A 20,986-nucleotide genomic window follows, 5' to 3' on the forward strand; every position below is an offset into this window, starting at 1 on the left:
TTTTCATATGCAGGCAATGGCATAGCTTTAGAAGGTTATGAACTGAGTCAAATAGCTGCCCCGGCACCTCCTCTGACCAACTGCTTAACAGCTGTGAAAGTCTCAGCGTGGTCTTTCAAGAATCCAGACCTACAGTCATAAAGGACTGAGTGGAAAACAGTAAAAACTGTGGGTTTGAAAGAGGCTCCTCTGCCTTGCTCTGTGGGTGGAAGCCTGGAGCCCACTGTGGTTCTTGGAGAAAACCCTTTGGAGACCTGGGTGGGAGCCCTGTGCTGAAGGATGCACTGCTCTGCTGGGCATTACCAGCACCGTGAGCGCTCAGGTGCCAAAGACTTGGCTCTCCTCAGACCTTCCCAGGTGACTGCTTTCATGGACTCTGGTGGGTTTATTGCTCCAGAGCAATAAGCAGGACAGATTTCCCTGCTGCATCTCTGTCCCCAGGACCTCTGTGTTAGCACCACCAGCTCTTCTGTGTGTTCCTAGATAAACAAATGCAGTCCCAGCTCATGGTAGAATTATCTTGTCCCTGTCAACTGCCTGTGTAAGTTAAAGCTTCCAGCTGGGAGAGGTGACACAGATGAAAAGAAATTTCCATTGTCCAGAAGAATAATAACTTCATGAGAAAGAGAAGTGCCTTTTGTTTTATTTTGCTGCATGTTTCAAGTTGTGCAGCATCATCCTTCTGTTACACCTTTTACTAGCACGAGAGGTATTGCTAGGAAAGATAAAAAGCATCTCAGAAATCAATTTCTTTTGGAACTTCAGAGGCCAGGAATTACAGTGTTGTATTTCTCTGTATCTTTCAAAGTATACGTTAAGTAAACATGATCCCCAGGAGTATTCAGAGGCAGCTCTTTCTGTATAAAATATCTTCAAATATATCACATTTGATGATGTATTGGTGAGTGTTTGGTATTTGTTCTATATTAAGACTCTCTTACTTTGCTGCTCATGCTATTTAAGTGCTGCCCGGTGATGCCCACGCTTCTCTGTGTGCTGTGCCCTTACCAAGGTATTGAAGAAGAAGTGGGAAGCATGTTATAAAGCATACAGATAAATTAAATCTTGATTCCCTTTAAAATAATTGCAGGAAATCTCATAATCTCAAAAGAATTTTTTTGCTTTTCAAGCTCTTCAGTCTTTGCAGTACATGGAGCTGTATCGGCCTCTAGCCAACTTCTTGTCTCAAAAATTAGTGAATTTAAACAAACAAAAAGACTCAAAAGAACTTGGGCTAAAAAAAGTGGGAAAATTACTATGTGTTGGAGTTGTGGCAGGCTGATCTTTGGAGACAAGGTATCCTTGGTATCCACAGGGCATAAATCTTGAGACTCCAGGCATGGCTGGGGTGCAGCAATGGTGGGGATGGCCACTGCCCTGGAGGGGACCAAAATCTTCTGTACACAGGCAAGGACAGTGCCAACTGGCAGCAGCTCCTGAGACAGTGCCTGTCAGGATGCTGATTTAACTGCATTTAAAACCATATATACACCAGTGTTTCTTTGCCCAGCTGACGCCTGGTGTTCCTTTCTTCCTGAGGAATCTTTTGAAGGGACAGAATTTCCACCAGCTCCTTTGTCAGCTGGAGACATAGGACACAAAGCTAATTCAAAGTGCTGTACTGGCTAAAAGGAATTTCCCAGTAGGAGGAGTTCTACTCCACAGCACAGCTTCTGCTTTTGTGTCCAGCTCTGGGACCCCACTCTCTTCCCTGTGCTCCAGTGCTTCAGCTCAGGAGCCAGGGCTGTGCTACGTCTCTGGTAATTGTCTCATTCTGTGTAATTAAACGTTCCCAGCTCTAAGGCAATGGGTTGTGCATTCAAAGTCAATGTTTTTGTTTTCACAGTTAGTGTGGAAGATAAACATATTCTAGTACATCAGCCACCAGGTTGTCTTCTATAGCATGACCTCAATTAAAAATTAGTTCAAGGATAAAGAAATTGCTGGGATTCAAACCAGTAATCTTGCCCAAAGCTAGCATTTGGTCTCTGTAAGGAAAGAATTCTATTATTTCTCTGTCTGTGTTGTACCTTTGTGCCTTGTTCTTCAGGTATCCCAGGCTCCACTCTCAAACCTTTGAAAATCCAGAGGAAACCCTCCAGATAGACACTGCTATGAGCAGTAGAAGATTCTGTCATCCACGTGTCTGGGAATGGTTTCCTTGATTTGATTTTTAGATAGCATATCAATAATGCACAGATACTCCCAGTACCTGTCCCTGAGTTACGTGCGGGTACTGAAGCAACATGTAACAGAAGCCCCTCAAAACCACGGAAACCTCTTAGTATTATCGTTTCTTGGCGTAATAACGTGGTGGATATTGATCTAGTCACTGCACAGCAGTGGATGTGAATTATCTTCCCAGAAAGCTGAGATTCCTTTTCAGCTTTTGGATTGTTTGAGGAATTCAAAGGATACTTTGTGAAGGAATAGTTGTCAGAAAAGAAAAAAAAACTGTTATAATTTTAGGGATGAACAGGGAGGAAAGGGGCACAGGAGCTGCCTCTGCATTCCCCTGCCATGCTCTGCTGCTCCTTCTACCTTTCTGCTTTGTGGTTTAGCCATTGAGGCTGGAACAGGCTTCACCACACATAGTACTTTGCAGGTTGGACACAACAGAACTAACATGGGTGTCCAGTGCCAAGTGGGGCGAGTGGCTGTGCTTGGGGGTAATTTCTTGGCTGGGACTAAGTTCACCAATGCTCGTCATCCCTGAGGATGATTTATTTCCTTTCATCCTTCCAGCAGGGAGTACAAATGCAAAACTTTCAGCTCAGAGGTATTTTTCCAAATAAAATTATCTTCAGCTGTGGTCATCGGTGATTTGGGAGCCTCTGCCAGTGAGATTTTGCCTTGAGCTGATTGCCTTGGCTGAGCAGCTGAAGAGCAGCTGGAAGCTGGCCAGAAATGGCTTTTGCTTTTTGCTTTTAAAACAAAAAGAAATAAGACAACCAAACCAGCATGCTTTTGGATGAGAACAGAAGGAAGGGGGAGGTTTTTTGTGATTATTCTGCCTGAGAAGGAAGACTTCCCTTCGTGGGGGACTGACTCTGGGAAGTGAAGGCAGAAGGTGGTTGCTGAAATGAAAGGAGGGTTTCCCCCACGGCTGAGCTGGCCTGGAGCGCTGCAGGAACTGTCTGTTCCTTCACACCAGTGTCAGCCAGCCCTTTGCTGGCTGCCTGTGCCCCCACACCTGCCAGAACTGTTTCAGTTTTATTTCAGTTTTATGTTTCTGCTCCTGTGAAAAATGCCCTCATGGAGCAGGCTAATGGAACAAACGTTGTTTTACTCAGTTATTTCCATGGTGGGTAGCAGAGAAAGCTGCCCCGCTGCTCCAGCCATTGGGACAGAGGGCTGCAGCACCTTATGTGCCATTGCCACTCTCTGGATAATATGTACACTTCCACCATCATGTAGTTTTTCTTCTTCATTTTTCATAAGCATTGGCACTAGATTAATGGCTAAGCCATGGAAGAAATGTAACGCCATGCCAGTCTGATTTATGGACCACTTAGTGCTGATGAAGCTTCAAACAAGAGTCAGGCAGATGTTGCAGTTGCATTTTTCTTTATCAAAACTATCGGCTTTTTGTGTTTAACTGCTTGTTGCACCATCTCCTGCTCACCCTCCAGCAGCAGTGGAGCCCGTTCCTCCACCACACTGAGGAGGCAGGTGAGGTGCCCTGACGTGGCAGGAGGAGCCAAGGAGCCTTGCCCAGGTCAGGGACAGATGGCAGTGCCTTCGACTCAGCTGCGTGGGAAGGGAAACAGCTCTGCTGAGACTCTGGGCACTGGAATGATGGGCTGCTTTCCAAAAGGCACGTTCTCAGAGCCATCTGCAGCCCAGTCCAGGGCTCCCCTCCCTGCCACCCCAGTAAAGAGCTTCTGCTGTGGCTTGTCCACTGTCCTGGCACCATTCCCACGTGGAAGTTACATTTGTAATTTTTCTTTTAGTCTTTCACATCTCTCTTGCTCTCCTGGTAGGTCACCACAAATAGTGATTCACTGCTGATTTTAAGTTTTCCAAAACACACCTATTCTCTTCATTTTTCATCAGAACATTTCAGTTCGCCAAATAGATTGGCATTCATGAGATTTGTCATTCTGAGGTCAACTTTTAGATGTAGACATAAGGAACAAACCTGTTAGGTTTGTGTTTATTTTATATGTTTTTATATATAAAAACTATACATTTCAGTGCCGATTCACTGCTGAGGTCCACTTGCTTGTGCTGCAGTGAAGTCAGGAAGACCTGACAAACGGGCACCATCAGGCTGTGAAAAACACAGCTATCTGAGAGGAAGGGAGAAGCACCTGCAGAACTGCCACACTGCCCTATGCTGTGGTGGCAGCATGTCCTTGCTCCCTTCTTTGAAACTTCTCTGAGAGCAAGAGGCATCTTTACATGAAATCTCTGAAGCATATTACTTTTTATTACTTCATCATCTAGATCACTAATTACATTAAATTAGCTGATGGAGACTATTTGGGTGTATAGGTAATCATTTTTATTACTTGAACCTTTTCTGAATTATGCACGAGGACTGTGATGTTTCAGATCTCCTCACTGTGGAAAGAGAGGATGTGATGGTTTCCTGTGTCCTCTGGCTGTCTCTCATCTGGGGCAGGTGTGTCCTGGAAAATGGAACGTTTTGAACACTTCACAATTAAACATAAAAGATTCAGTTGTTTGTCTCCAGAAGAATCTTGGGAATAGAAGAGCCAACAGTTTTCTTTGCTTTAGCACTTTCCAAAACTGCTCTGAAATAAATTGTTAGGTGTTCCTTACAAGGTTTCCTTGCTGCCTCCTTGTGCAACACAATTCTTTTAGAACAGGCTGCAAGAATTTGATACTATATTTTCACAGAATCTTCACTGAGAATCCCCTGGTTGCAGTTCTATCCATAGAGGGGAAAAATGCAATTTCCTGTTTGCATGTCTTCCTAACTTAAAAGAGCTTCTCTTCCAGATGTTTCTGGTTATCGAGGTCACACTTCAGGAGGCTGCTCTGCTTGTCATGTTGCTGTACACAGGCACCAGTGGCCTCTCCACTGCTAGCACCTTCTTAGCCAGCCTGGAGGAGCTGGGAGATGTGACCAGCCACCCCCAATCTGAGAGATGTGCAGGATGCTCCCTGTGTGTGGGGGGCACACGGGGGTGCATGGTCACCCTGCAGCTGGAGGTGGTGAGTGCTGCCCTGCTCCCGCCCTTTGCTGCTCCAGGTGCAGCTCCTGACATGCTGGGCCTCAGTGCTGTGCTTTGCCCATCAGAAGTTCCCTTCCGTAGGTCTCCTTGGTGTAGGTGTCCGTGTATTGCTCCAGCCCTCCCCTGGTTTCATAAACAAGTGCTCCTATTAGCACAACCTTTGCACGTGAATGATATGTTGTGTTCCCTCTACCCCTTGGAACAGGGCTCTAACAACATTAATGAAACATTAGAGTTTTAATTACACCATTATCCTATTTATTTTTATAAATAATTCCAAAGCAGTCATTAAAGTTTGCGAACTTAGGAGTAAATGACTTAAGGGAAAGAAATCAGCTCCTCAATCTTGTTATTATCTATTGTACAATCTCCCTGGGATGCTGCTGGGGAACTGGCGGAGTTGTTACTGTTGCTGTTGTTAAGATGATTCATTTGCTCGCAGGGTGGTAACACGGCTCGGTGGGAGGGCACCGCAGTGCGTCACAGCAGGGTTGCCTCCCCCTCGCAGCCCCTGGGAAGGTGTTCGGGGAGAGGAGAGCGTGGATCAGCCTGCGGGAGCTGGTGCCTCGCTGTCCTCCTGCAGCAGCTTTGCAAAGGGCTCTTGCAGTCCCCACCTTCTGCAGCTTGCTGGATTCATCGCAAAGCTGCAACATCTTCAAAAGACAAGGAATTCCGGGCTTGACTATGAAGAGGCCATCGTTGAGGCACTGTAATATTGTTTGTGAGCCTCCTCGGCTCTTCCCCGCCTCTTTCTGTCACTGTTTGGAGAGTGTGGCTGTTCCTGATGTTCTCAGGCTACTTTCTGTGTATTCAAAATAGCCCCGATGTGGACCAGAACTGATGGAAGCATTGGCTCATATGAACCAAAGGTCCCTTAAACCAAAACAAATTACCTGGTATTCATTGTAAGTGGTGTTTGCAAGACTCTTGCAAGTATTCGGTGTTGTAGAGTTTGGAAAAAAGGTTGAATTTGAGCATACAAGGGAAGCAGGAGAGTTGCAAGCAAAGAGCCCTCAGGATGGGGGAATCCATGTGCAAACTGTCATGTCTGTCTTTTGCCACCTCTTTGAAAGAACAGCTCTGATCTTGGGGAAATCCAGGACATACTGGGGTCTGATTATGATGCTTTCTATTACAGTTTTAATTAGGAATATAAATGCAGAGAGCTCTGGGCAGGGGAGAGGCCCACTGACATAACTCTTGCTCTGCTCTCCCTGCAGAACCCAGACATCGTGTTGGTGCACTACCTGAATGTCCCAGCCATCGAGGACTGCGGGAAACCATGTGGCCCCATCTTGTGTTCAATAAACACCGACAAGAAGGAATGGGCAAAGTGGACAAAAGAGGAACTCATTGGGCAGCTCAAACCAATGTGTGAGTACCTGGAGCCACCTTTGCTTCTTTGCTGTATATTTAGAGTACAGTGTCTCTCACAGCCCCCAACCATCTCTTGTCAAGGAGTCATTTGTCACCGTACAACTCGGCTTGTGCCTGCGTGCACTTTCTTCCTAATATGCAGTACTTCTGGGATGCATGGTGTGAAAGCTGCTTAGACTGTCCACAAAAGGGTCCCCTCTGCACACTGGGAAAAAATCGTACCTATGGTCCTGCACTTTTGAGGGCTGTTTGTAGGCATCTACTCACTTGCAAAGAGCCTGCTCAGTACTGGCAGGTGGATTCCCCTAAGGGCACTTCATGTTTGGATGGTCAGTGTCAGGTCCCAATGGGTTGCTGTAACTTACAGAAGGCCCCATGGAATGGAATGTTTTGGATGGGCATCGTTTCCTACAGTTCTGAACTTGGCAGTCTAAAGAGTCTGCTCAGGTGCCCAGAGTGATGGGGAAGTTTGCCCTCAAACAGGCAGTTCTTTGGACCTCTCAACATCTGCCTTGGTATATAATATTTTCTTTTGCATCACAGTTATATTGCATACCTTCCCCTGGAGAGCACATTCCAGTGTGCACACAAACAACTTTTTGCAATGAAAGATTAGACATAAAGTGGGTCTGTAAGCAAGAGAAAATTAACTGCAGGAGCCACAATACCATATCTGAGTCAACAAATACCAGGTCTGCTTCTGTCCCTGCCCTCTGCCCCTGCCTAGGTGCTGGTGTCATGCCCAGCTTCCTGTAATTGGAGGTCACAGGCACAGAGTGCATCCTGATGTGTCTCTGCCATCCATGAAAGATCAGTCTAATGCTGACCGCACCCTCAGTAATCTGAGTTTGCACCGCTCCTTTGTTGCATCCCGAGCTGTGCAGGCCCATGTATTTCTTTTCTACACAAAGCTGGAGGGCAGAAAGCAAGCAGAAGAGAATAAAGAAAATTATACATTTGCCCCTGGGACTGATAACCTTAGGCAGAAATCCAGGGTGTTGAAGGTGTAGCTGAGCCTGGACAAGTACCTTAACATTAAACAGGATAGGAAGCGGCAGCCTGTTAAAAAATCTGCAGTGCATCAAGAAAATTATGTGAAAACTACAACGAACTCACCGTAAATTTAATAACACTTGGCTCTTTTATGTCTCAGGAGGGAAGAGTGAAATTCTGCGCAATTATTCAGAGTATATATGCATGTACACGTCTCTGTTTATGGGTACATATCCTGGGAAACACATCCTTAGAAATGTAGCTACAATAAAAGCTTTGGATTAAAAAACAAGGAGGACATAGATAACTGTGTTTGGGGAACGCAGAGGGGCACCGCTCGCCAAGAAGCCATCAGATTTGGTTCCATTATGGGGTGTGCCATGAAGTTCTGGAGCCAAGAACGTTAGTTTCATCACATTTTTGCATTAATCATGTTCTTTCACAGACTTCACAGTTTGATTGCCTGATGTTTCCAAATTTCTCTGCCCTAAAGCAGATTTGTCAATGACTTAATCAAAGCGTTGTGCTTAGTGTCACTGGTGCAGCAACAGTCTTGCCCTTTTACCTGTTTTGTCTTGCAGTTCACATTTTATTCCTGTGGACTTGGAAGCTGTGGGAGGTTTTTGTTGATGCTTTTGTTTTCTTGGTTGCTGTTTCTCATAAGAATTTCACATTTAAGACAAGTTAGTGATGATACAGCCAGGGTTTGTGTGGAGGTCTGAGGACACTCTACATGTAGGGAGGTTCCCATTTCAGACCACTGATGTCATTCAGGATTAGGGAAGAGAAGCTGATACTAGTTTTGCCTTTGGGGAAAATGCTTCCTCCTGGTCAGAGGTTGGTGGCAGTGTCCAGCTCTTGACTCACTGAGAAGACGTGCTTGATTGTTCAAGTCCTATTCAGCCTGGACTGGAGTCAGGTGTTAGTTAAAGCTGTTGATCTCTGTCAGGTATTAAAGCTTTTCTATCAGAATCAAAGGTAGCAGATAGTCAGTGGTGTGGCAGCCAAAGCCTGGGAGCGTGTTCTCTTGGCCATGTGTGCCTGGAGAACTAAAAGTGATGTGGCAGATGGCTGGCAGGGTGAGCAGCATCAGTCTTAGAGTCCGAGCCAGATAAATACATCAAACTGGTTTTTGTGAAATGCAGAGAGACCCTGACTGGATGATCACGGAGCTTGTTTCTTGTATCTATTATTCACTCAGCTCCCTCTTCCTTCCCTGCCACATCATCCCAGAGTCTGTCCAGGCTTCAGCAAGTCTTCAGCAGGCATCAGGGACAGGCACTGGCTCCCAGTACCAGCCTCGTCACCTCCGTGAGCAGAGCAGGGCACTGAGGTCTGGGTGCCAGGAGGTGGCTTCTGCCCTGGTCCTGAAGGAGACTGCTGAACCCAGAGGGAGCTTCTTGGCTGGCTGCAGGGATGGTGTTTCCTCTTTCTGTGACTACTCGCACAGGTGGTTATGGATTAGAACCACCTTTCTGGAGTAGCCATACAGCTCTGAGAGCTTTGTGGAAACAGCATTAACTTGTTCTAACATAGCTGGTGTGTGAACTAATTAAGAGACTGAAATGACCCCAGCTGAACATCCATGAAAGGTAAATGCTGCAGATGCTCTGAGGATTTGAGGTTTTTTCAACACCTCCAGCTGAGTTGAGACTGTCAGTAATTAATCAGCCTGACTTCAGTTTTCATGGCTTTGGATTTTTGCTTTAGTTCTGATGTATTTGTCACCTGCCTTTGCACTGGGACATCCCTGATCTCCTGATTGTCCTCTCTGGACTATCACTGTCGGTTTGTCAGACCTCAGTTTGACAGTCCTCGAGACTGAAGCAGATGAGCCTGGAAGGGCTGCATACACATTCGTGACCTCCCACAGGATCATTACTCTCTCCTTCCAGGCTCATAGATGAGGCTTCTCATCTTGGAGGTGTCAGCAAAGGTCAGGGAGCGCAGGGAAGGCTGTGACACTTCCTCTGATGGCAGACCTGCAGTAATCCAACTGTTGGGAGCATCCCAGTTGGGTGTCTGAATCAAAAGATTTGTCGTGTGTGTTGCTTTGATATGGATGCAACCTTTGGGGACATTTATGCAAAGTGAATAGCTATAATACATGAAAATTCTGCAGGAATGTTGTCCGAAACACCTGTAAGTCATTTCAGGATGCCTGGTGTGAAGAATGGGCCTCTATTTGGCATTGCTTTCAATTTTCCCCCCTCTTGCATCCCATTATAGTCTTGCTTTGAGATTTCTCTGAACAGATTAGCAGATGTCCTTAGAGGCATCTGGTGGTAAAAGCAAATTCAGTGGCAGAATCCAACTCAGCAGAATTCTGTATATAAACTCCATATGATCAGCAAATTGTGGGCCAGCTCATGTTGGGGGTTTCTCCAAATCATCCCCTTTTGGCTCTCATCCTTCAGCTGGCAACGTATGAGTTACAAGCTCACAGCTGGTGCTACGTTGCAATCCTTTTTCCAGGTCCACTATAATTAAGAGCTATCTTCCTTTCAGAGAAAAAGTTTTTTCATTCCTCTGCTGCACAGAAACTGAGGGCTTCTGTTTGTGCCCCCTGCACGCAACCACAGCTGGAAAGTTTCACGTGGTGCCAGTCAGAGTCGATGCCTCTGGGCATGGGCCAATCTCGCCTCTTTCCAGAGTCCCCAGTTCTGGGGGGGGGGACACCAATCAGGGCCCCTGGAGGTGACCTGAACCTGCGTCCCCTTATTGTTGCCACTGGAGATGGCATCAGATGCCTGCAGCCCAGAGTGAAATTCAAATAGCAGCAATCAGCATTAATATGGTTTCAAGAATTGAGTTGTTTTATCTTGACTTGATTTTATATTCAATTTCAGTAATTGGGTTTAAGAGGGGGTTTATATTTAATCTTAAGAGATCAGTTGTACAAAAGTCTAAATGGGATGATTTTTACATTCCCCAAATGGTTTGTCAGAGCTCCAAAGTGCCCCTCAATGGGGTCAGCTTAGTTCAGCTGACCACATAAAAAGCAACATGGATTCTTTAAAAGACTTTGGTTTTAGTAATGCTGACATCCGGTTTTTACTGCAATAGGTTGAGTTTTTATTAAAAAGAGAACACAATAGTAGGTGCTAGATAGGCTTTTATATCCTACCAGCCACTTGGACTTCGAGTACCTCTGTTCACATTGTCTGCATGGCCAGTATGAGCCACCTGCTCATTTAGCCACCTGCTTGTCTTCTCTCATCTTCTCACCAACCCTCTAATTATTGCAGGTGTGTGGCTCTAAACAGGGGTCCCATGCAAGAATTGCAGTTCTCCTCTCCCTCCGAGATCTGCAGTGTCCTTCGTGTCCCCAGAGGAAGCTTGTTCCTGTGCCTTTATGGGCCACTCTGTAGGAAACGTGGTTTCCCTCATGGGCAAGTTTTACCTACTGTAGAAACTTCTCCGAAAGAACAAAATTAGGAATCACGATTCAGCTGGTGCATTTCAGCTGCATTTGGAGACACAACAGTGAAATAATCCCACTGAGTATTGACAACAGTCCAGGACGAACCAACCATTACCAGTAATGGAAATCAACTTGCGGAAACCTAAACCAAATAGTTTCCTGTCCCCCTAAAACTTAGATATTAAACCAGATGCAGCAATTGCCGAGCCTCTCTGGGGAGACTATGGGCACCCCAGCCTTTGTTTCCTGTTCTTCTGTAGTGTTTTATCTGCCCTCTTAGCACTTGGCTGTAGGCGCTGGCAGACTCAGTTCTAGAGCAGCCGCTGAGGGGGGTCCGCACCTCGCTGGCAGCACCACCGAGGTGTGGCAGCCCCGGGAAGGGCTGAAGGTCCCCTCCGTGCAGGCCACGCTTATGAGGACTTTTTTCCCCCGGAATGGCCGAGCAAGACTTACGCTGAAAAAAAAAAATACACCGGAGATATTAAAAACAAGTGACAAAATTAACGCTGGAGAAACCGAGAGGCCTCGCCGGGTCCCGTGAGGGGTCGCGCGGGCCGGGCCCGCCGCCTGTGCCTTATCCACTGGCGCCACCTGGCGGGCACCGCGCGCCGCTCGCGCTGCCCTTGGCAGAGGAGGAGGAGGAGGAGGAGGAGGAGGATGGCGATGGTGCCCTTGAGCCGCAGGAGGAGGATGGCGATGGTGCCCTTGAGCCGCAGGAGGAGGATGGCGATGGTGCCCTTGAGCCGCAGGAGGAGGAGGGCGATGGTGCCCTTGAGCCGCAGGAGGAGGATGGCGATGGTGCCCTTGAGCCGCAGGAGGAGGAGGGCGATGGTGCCCTTGAGCCGCAGGAGGAGGAGGGCGAGCACTGCACGGAAGGAACGGGAGAGCTGTGCGAGAGAGGTGGCTTCGGCTCTGCTTCTCCATGGGCGAGCAGCCTTGGACTTCAGGTGTCTGTAAATAGTGGTAGGAGTCCCACTCCAAGTAGCTTTAGAAGAGTCGTGTCCCGCTGGTCCCCTCCAAGGGATGTTGCACCGAGTGTACTGCCCACTCCCTGTGTGCATCCCTCTGCATCTGAGCAAACCTTCAAAGGGGAGGGCTCGCTTTGGAAGACAGACAGCCCTTTGAAGAACAACTGGAGGCAAAGCACCCGCATGAGTGCGTGCAAAGGCAATAGCATTGAGGGGGATGTCCTGAGGAAACGGCACCCATCCCCAGCAGTGAGACTCAGGGAACCTGTCCTTCACAACCAGTAATGAGTGAAAATGGGAGGCTGGAAAATCAAAGCTGAATGAGTGTGGGCATCTGAGTATGAAAGGATAAATCTAATGGAAATCTCTTTCAGCCAAACTGAGAAATCAGAGCAAGGCCTTTACTTCTGTCAACACCAATGCAGCAAAAATTGAAGGGACAAGGCTGCCATTTCCAATTGACCATTGCCATGGAAACACCTCTCAGTGTCAAGACCTGGTGGAGCAGGATGTGGGCAGCAAGTTGAGAATGGGCAGTTGGACAAAGGACCCGCTCAGCCTTCCAGCAGCACTTTGGGGATTTTTAAAAGCACTTTTTCTCAGTCAGGTGTGGCCAAGGGTAGGACTCTGAAACCTGGGTTTGCAGCGGGCCGTCAAGATACATCAAGAGGGAGAGGCAAACAGAAACCTAACCTTGATGATTCCAGATATTCCAGCTTTATCAGTCCAACTTACCTGTTTCATGTGGGAGATCTTGTTGTTACTCAAAAGACAAAAACTTGTCAAATTGGGGCAGAGAAGCAGCACACAGGGTGTAGGAAATAGCTTCATCATGTAGCGTACGTGTATATGTATGTGTAAGCTGTGTTGGGGTGGATGGTACAAAAGAACAAGATCTTTGGAACAGAAACAGGAAGCATAAAATGTTTGAAGTGGCAAAGAGAAACATCTAAGAGTATTCAGAAAGGGTGAAATGATCAGATTTAAATGTGGGAGGGTGCTTTAAAGACAAGTTTTGCTTACAGTGGAGAAACCACAGAGAGAGAAACAGTTTTAGCTGTTGCTTGTGTTGGGTCTAGAATGATGGTGAGACAGTGAGATAGGCTTGAGGTGATGGGGAGGAGGAAAATAACTGCAAGACAGGAGGACAGCAGAAGAAGGAGGCAGAAATAGCCAGGGGGTTGTAAGAAACCTGGACAATCCTATGTTTCTGTGTGCAAGCTTCTGAGCTGCCTTTTTGCTGGTAATCCAGATCATTTTTCATCCCTTTGCTCATGATGGTTGAAGTCTTGACAGCACTAATGAACAAGGAGCTGCTGGGCCACTATTTTTGTCCTGTTTTATTCAAAAGGGAAGAAGGAGAAGAATGGTGAGAGCCCATGCTCACAAAAAGAGGCTGGGGGCAGTTCTGCTGGGAGCAGCATTAGCTCTCTGAGTAGTAGACCTTCCTGCAGCCTCACTTCTCGCCTTTGAGCACCCAGTGAAACACCAGTAACTCTCCCTGGCTGCACTGCCTTCTGCTGCAGGCACTGCTGCACAGAGGGTGTGGTGGCAGGAGGAATGCATTGCTGCTGTAATGCAGCAGCTTTTAGATCCCTCCATGCTATTACTGAAAAGGAAAGTGTTGAAGCAGTTCAGAGCTTTAATTTTAAATTATCAGGAAGTGCAGTAGGAGTCTGAACAGGAATCCGGATTAAAATACTTCCCAGAATTTCTGCTAAGCTTCAATCTTTTTTTTTTCCTTTTGTATTCATACATTATGGCTATATTTAGTCAAACATAGCTCTGCAGCGGTTTCGGTTTTTGAACCACTAAAAACCAGGAAGAGTGTGTGTGTATGCTTTTTATTAACCTTCCTTTCATAATGCACTTTCTTCCCTATAGAAATCTCCTTTCCTGCTGATTCATTATGTGTCAGGAAGCCAAGCGTGACATGTTAAAAGCCATCTTGATAGTGTTTGGTATTCAGTACTAACAATTCACCAGGCACAGGAGTCTTTCTTTAAAAGGGGGAGGAAGAAATCTGCATATTGGATGTGCCAAGATAGTGGATAATTTGCATTAAGCATCCAGACATTCTTTTTTTGCAATCTGTCACCCTTCACTGCCTTTTTATTTTATAACCTTCATAGTATACAGGGAGCATAAGTACTAAAAAAAAAGTGACACCACGTGGACAGAAGCTGGAGCCGGAGCCCTTTAGGATCAGCTGGAGCAAGGCTAGAGAAAGACCTTTCCTCAGCAGCAATTGATCCTTGATGGGACTTTGCTATGCTGAAAATAATGGGCATGGTCCATCCGTTATGTCTTGGCTTCCAGCTCACAGCTTGATTCAGACTTAAGAACTATCATTGTGAATACACAAACCACGAGTCATGATTCGCTTCCCAGACTTGCCCCCATGATGTGTTGCTCATCCCAGGATTTCGCAGCAGTAGGGAGCAAACGCTGCCATCCTGCTGTAAAACAGACTCTCTGTACCCAACAACGCAATGCGAGCTCACTTCTTTAGCAAAGCATTTCTGAAGTAACCTCTGAAGAAATGACTTAATGCAAACTTTCTCAGTAATAATTACAGTTCAATAACTTTATGTCATATAGCCAGAAGTATCCAAAATACCTCACTGTCAATGTATCTTTGGCAAAACTGCTATTTGAACATCACTTACTAGGCATAATATCACAGGTGACAGAATAATGTACCTTAAATAATAAAATGGATGTGAGTGGAGATAGTGAAGTGGCAAGTGTATATAACTTAAACAGATATAATAATAGAAATGGAGTGTTAAGAGGAAATTCAAAACTGTGAATGTACTAGAAAGCAAAATCTGTTGGGTATGATAACAATAAATGTGGTTGTGAAGCAAACATAGAGGGACTCATTACTAAACTATCTGCAGCACTTTAAATAGTGATATGAGGAAGAATTCTTGTAAACCTTATTTACAGTATTTCTACAGGTTACCCAGCCTGGCCAGTAGAAATATGAATTCTGTAATATAAAACTAGACCAAGACAAGATGCAATTAGGCAAAGTGACATCAGTGGGTGATGAGGGAATACAGCAACAAGTAACAAAAAAGGCAATAAAACCGCTTCCCAGAGCAGATCCAGGAACTCTGTTCCACCGGCAGCGTGTGTGACACACTAAATGAGCAGCATCGAAGAGAACAGGAGATTCACATGATGTGCCACCCCTGTGACCATGGTCATTAGCTGTCATAAACATGCTTTCATTTGCTTCTGATATTCTTGCATGACATGAAGCTGCTTGCAGCTTGTGCCCCAGCCCTGCAGATGCTCCTGGCTGTTTAGGGAGTACCAGAACCTGCTGCTGCTAGCATTTTACCCCCTCACATCAGGGACCGTCACCATTCAGGGATCTGTGCATTTACTACAAAGCCTAGGTCTGTGGGAGTTTTAACTTTCATTTGGTATATTCTGATTAAGGATTTTAGAACACAACATGCAAGGAATGTGCCTTGCTCGACTATGGCAAAGACACTCCTGAAAAGAAGCTGCCAGGCATGAGAACACCTTGGAAATGATGTTACCAGGCAGCACTTTCCAAAATCTGCACATGAGCTCTGATGCACACAAAGGATAAATAAATAATACGCACACATAAATTGCTTAGAGAGACATTAAAGGAGACAGAAGATGCTTTGAGTCAGTTATTATGGATAAAATATTTTATAAGTGCTATTTCCATTGTAAGTCAGGTTGCAAATATCACTGTTATGGGAAATTCTGCATCTAAAAAAAATTCTGAGAGGGAGCCTTTATTCAAATCATGTATCTGCATGCAGTTTAGCATTCTTATTTAAATAGCTATCAGACCCAGAGAGTACTCAAGAAAAAAACCTTCATTTTGCAACATGTTCTGCAATATCACCCTCCTGTCCGTCTTCGCAAATTACTAAGAGGTTGTCCAAATCTGAAGAGGAATTCACACAGTGTCTGTTAGTCGCTCCCAAAAAATGAGTCAGTCTTCACTGCTGCCAGCCAGGATCTGACAATGAAGACCTGGCAGAAGGTTTGCATGTGCTGTTACACTGGTGTATTTTGGCTGCTGATTTTACTATAAAGCTGATTTTGTTTTTATATTAGACAGAAAACGGTTCCAAAATACTCCTTGGAACTGTACTGTTTTACTTCAATGCAACCAAGTCTTTTGTTGCTTTTGGGTTTTCAGTGAAGGCTCCAGGCACTGCGGGGATAGTCTTTGCAGGTGCACAGTCCCTGTCTGCAGCAGACTGAAAAAGAGCCAGATACTCTACTGAGGTGTTTTTCCTTGGTATATACCTAATTCAGGAATTGCATTTGGAAGCTTATGAATACCAAGGAGCAGAGAATAATAAACCATTACTGTTGCTTTTTACAGGTCTCCTTCAGTTCTGACAAAAAGCAGCAGGAATGGGTTTTGATGGTTCTGGTGTGGTTTTGAAGTTTCTGATGGGAAATTTTACTGTTCTCTTTGCAGTTCATGGCATTAAGTGGACATGCAGCAATGGCAACAGCAGTTCAGGGTTCTCAGTGGAACAGCTCGTGCAGCAGATCCTCGATAGCCACCAGACCAAGCCCCAGCCTCGGACACACAACTGTCTCTGCACTGGTACCTTGGGTGAGTACCTCGGGAGGGCACAGAACATTGCTCAGCTTCATCCAAACTGGCAGCAGGGTTTGTAGTACTGAGGTGCTAATTCTAATAAATGCCTTCCACATATGACCTGCTCAAAAAGGTATGTTCTTTTCTACATGCTCAAATTCTGTTACCAAAGCCTCAAAATCCAACACTCTTCCAACTTCACCCTCTGAATTCCTTGCCCTGCAGCGCACTTTGTTGAAGAAGTGCTCAGGTAGTTAATTATAAAGTATCACTGGGATAAGACAGGTCTTATTTAGGTATCATGACAATACAGATTTCTTTCCTGTTAACGGAGATTACTTTGTTTTGAATAAGACTACAGCAGCAAGAAACAACATCCTTAGTGTTAGCATTTTATACAGACGGGGGAAGCTAAGTGATTCACTTTTCCAACTCTTCTGCTTTATAGCCACCCCTTTCTACTACTTTGTTCAACTAAAGTATATGACACATTAACTAGTCTTTAGCAAAACTTATAAAGGAAAGCTGTCAGTGCTTCAAAGGATTTATTTTTTCTTCTTTTCTTGAGCAGTTGCATTATACAATCAAGACTTTAATAAGAACGATGACCTCTGAAATACCTGAGTGTGGATTAAAATTCACCCCTTAAGGCTCAGCATTTGATCCAGGCTTGCAGATCTGAACATGAATCCTTTTATGCTTCCCTTTGATGTTTTGTCTTGTGCTAAGTCTTCTCAGTGCTTTTTAACATAACAGTATTGCTTTGTTTTGTAACGGCTTGCACATTGACACACACATTCCCAATTCCTTACTGTCATCCACAAATACAGCAGTGTGAAAGCCTTTTCCTTGTTCCTGTTCATCTCTATACCTAGGAGAATAGAGAGATTTAATACTGCATTTAATCTCAAAAACACTGTCTTGAACTACTTTGTGGCCCCATTCAAATCTTGAGCACATAATAGAGAAGTTCCCCTTCAAGGACAAGGAACAAAAGATTTAGCAAATTGCAGTGGCTACATGGATGCCTTATGTTGCCTAGGCATTTATAACTGTAGCCATTAGCTATAGGGAGGAGGCTTCTTCCCCTCTTTAGTCATTCAACAGTACCATAATTAATGTTCTTACATCATTCTAGGGGAAATTAATCAATTACGGAAAGAAACATCAAAAATTAATGGGCTGCTCTTCTTTAAACAGCAAAAACAGTCCCCACACCAGAGTTTCTGGCTAAGGTGCCTTTGCAGACAGATTTGTTTGCATCATCATGCCTGATTTCCAAGCTCCCAGGAATACAGGTGATGTTACCTTCTGTCAGGCCAGTAAAGGTGATGGCTGGCTTAATTTATGGAGGACTGTCTTCTGGTGACCCTTACTTGAGTATTCTTCAGCAGCTCCAGTGCTGGCCATGTGCTCTGCGTGCACCTCCCAGAGTACAACATGTCTATCTGTCAGCACAGAAACGGCTGAGAGCCAGAGAAACACATCACCATTCTTATGGGAAGGCAAGAATGCTTTGTATGGCTAATGTGCTATTTCTTTAATAATTTGATTGGCAACTGTAATAGACACAATGATGACAGGAAGGTGAGGGCTAATTCTAAGTGGCAGGGTGATGCCAGGGACAGGAGCATGATATGGCGTCTGTCACCTCCAGGTTACCAGTCAGCATCCACCCCACAGGAGCAGTTGTCAAACCTCCCAACATCAGCCAGCATGAAGAGCTGAGCATCTGCGTCATGGGGGCTGAGGTCTTGTCCGTGGGGCAGATGGAACAGGGCCCTGTGCCACAGCTGGCAGCAGCCGCCCTTGCTCTGCAGACTTTGCACTGAGATTGGGCACATCTAAATAACTCTGCGACTTGTCACAGACGCCAGTTCCTCTCCTCCTGACATGTTGCCTGATCAGGGCAGGGAGGAAGGGGACAGGTGCTACATGGGGTGAGGGTAAGGGTGCACATGTGCCTGTTGTAAGATGGCTGTTGTTGCATGCAGTGCATTGGACGGGACCTGTACAACTGGCACTGGTGAGAAATTTATTTTATTTCCAAAGTTGCTTTTGCTGTCTCATACGTGTGCTCACTCTCTCTTGCACACACATGTATAAGTATAGCTCTCCCTTGCTACAACCATGAGATACACAGCTAGCATTGTCCTAATTTTGTATTTACTGAATGGCAAATGTTTTTGTTTTTTGGCACAGGGGCGGGAAGCAGTGTGCATCATAAGTGTAACAGTGCCAAACACCGCATCATATCACCAAAGGTTGAACCAAGGACAGGTGGGTACAGCGCTCATTCAGAGGTACAAAATAATGATGTCTCTGAAGGCAAGAACGAGCACAGTCATGGCAAGGCCTCCAGCCGAGAGAAGAGGAACGGCAAAGTGGCGAAACCAGTGTTGCTCCATCAAAACAGCACTGAGGTTTCTTCCACCAACCAGGTGGAGGTCCCTGACACGACCCAGAACTCTCCTGTGTCCATCAGCAGTGGGTTAAACAGCGACCCAGATATGGCAGATAGCCCAGCTGTCACTGGTGTGTCCAGTATGGCTGTAGCATCAGTTATGGGAAGCTTGTCACAAAGTGCCACCGTATTTATGTCAGAAGTCACCAGTGAAGCTGTGTACACCATGTCACCCACCTCTGGCCCAAATCAACATCTTCTGTCCTCAGATGCAGCTGCACAAGGACTGGTACTTGCTGTGAGTTCAGATGGACACAAATTTGCTTTTCCAACCGGAAGTTCAGAGAGTTTGTCAATGCTACCCAGCACTGTCTCCGAGGAACTTGTGCTCTCCACAACTTTAGAAGGAAATAGAAAAATTCCAGAAACCACCATGAATTTTGACCCAGACTGTTTTCTTAACAATCCCAAGCAAGGGCAGACTTATGGTGGAGGAGGTATGAAAAGTGACAGCATCAATACCAACATAAGGCAGTCACCCACAACAGAGCGTAGCTTCAACTTCAATACAACCCTCACAAAAGAAATTAAAACTGAGGACACATCTTTTGAACAACAGATGTCCAAAGAAGCATTTTCTTCCACTTCTGCATCTAACACTCTCACCCTCAGTACTGGTTCAGGTTTGCTTCCATCTGGAGGAGGTCTGAGCCCAAGTACCACCCTGGAGCAGATGGACTTCAGTGCCATTGACTCCAACAAGGACTATTCTTCCAGCTTCAATCAGACCGTCCAGAGCCCTCATGTTCATCAGACCCCTTCCCCCAGCTTCTTTCTGCAGGATGCCAGCAAACCTCTTCCCCTTGAGCAAAACACTCACAACAATTTGAATGACACAAGTAGCTCATTTGTGAACACCTTAGGAATCCCCAGTGTGAAAACAGAGTCCTCCTCCCAAACCACTTCCAACTGTAATGGCACGGTGGAAGCCAGAATAGAGTCCACCTCTTCTCTCCAGCTCATGCAGTTCCAAGCAAACTTCCAGGCTATGACTGCAGAAGCTGAAGTTCCCATGGAGACCTCCCAGCAGGCAGAAGGAAGTGAAAATCTACTTAAATCAGAGGATCTTCAAGCCTGCAACACAGAACACTACTTGCAGCCCGAGTCCAATGGGGGTATCAGGAATGGGAACAATCTCCCTATTCTCCAAGGAAACATGGTACAAGGACTCTATCCCGTGGCCCATCCCAGCTTAAATAACTCCTCCAACATGGAACTTAACTTGGACCACTTTGACATTTCCTTCAGCAATCAGTTTTCTGATCTAATTAATGATTTCATATCAGTAGAAGGTGGGAGCAATGCTCTCTATGGACACCAGCTGGTGTCAGGTGACAGTGCCGGACTGTCTCAGCCTGAAGACAGTAACAGAGCGACATACAACCAGGCCCAAATGTGCATTCCTTGCTGCAGTCCTCAGCAGGCCAACATGCAGCTCAGCAGCACGGAGAATGGAGCCAGCACCATGGCGTACATGCACGTGGCTGAGGTGGTCTCAGCAGCTGCGGCACAAGGCACTTTGGGGTTGCTGCAGCAGAGTGGGCGCTTGTTCATGGTGACAGATTATTCACCAGAATGGTCTTACCCTGAGGTAAGTCCAGGGCTTTTACTTGGTAATGTTTACTGCTTTATCTTTCTTTGCCTTGTTAATAAGGGCTCACAAGAACTGTTTTGTTAAAGCTTTTACAAGGCTTTTAAAATATTTCTCTTCCAAGTTGGAGCATCCAAGGCCTTTTGCTTGTCTGAGTATACTTTTAATTAAGCCTTTCGTTACCCTGACAGGGCCCTTTCTTCACTTAGGAAGCATCTGAACAGAAACGTAATGTTTCATTGAAAGCAAAGTCTTTCCCATGTAATGGATTCGTGGTGCTACCTAGCCATGTTAGAGCAACAGCGTTTGCAAATGTTTCTGATGTTCTTAGTAGAATAATTCCAGACCTGCAC

General features: G+C 45.7%; 1 protein-coding gene across 8 annotated transcripts in view; it reads left to right on the forward strand.

The window, feature by feature from the left end:
- The window catches only part of CAMTA1 (calmodulin binding transcription activator 1), a 228,172-nt gene that overhangs the window by 166,844 nt on the left and 40,342 nt on the right, over nt 1-20,986 (forward strand). For all 8 annotated transcript variants that reach the window (XM_039385652.1, XM_039385651.1, XM_027751366.2 and 5 more), the window contains exons 7-9: nt 6,425-6,578; nt 16,453-16,593; nt 18,781-20,633. In XM_039385652.1, the coding sequence (XP_039241586.1) occupies nt 6,425-6,578; nt 16,453-16,593; nt 18,781-20,633 (2,148 nt within the window). The remainder of the gene's footprint in view (nt 1-6,424; nt 6,579-16,452; nt 16,594-18,780; nt 20,634-20,986) is intronic.

This window comes from Pipra filicauda, unplaced genomic scaffold, assembly GCF_003945595.2.
Source record: "Pipra filicauda isolate LSUMZ 115617 unplaced genomic scaffold, ASM394559v2 scaffold427_size588224_pilon, whole genome shotgun sequence".
Classification (NCBI taxonomy): Eukaryota; Metazoa; Chordata; class Aves; order Passeriformes; family Pipridae; genus Pipra; species Pipra filicauda.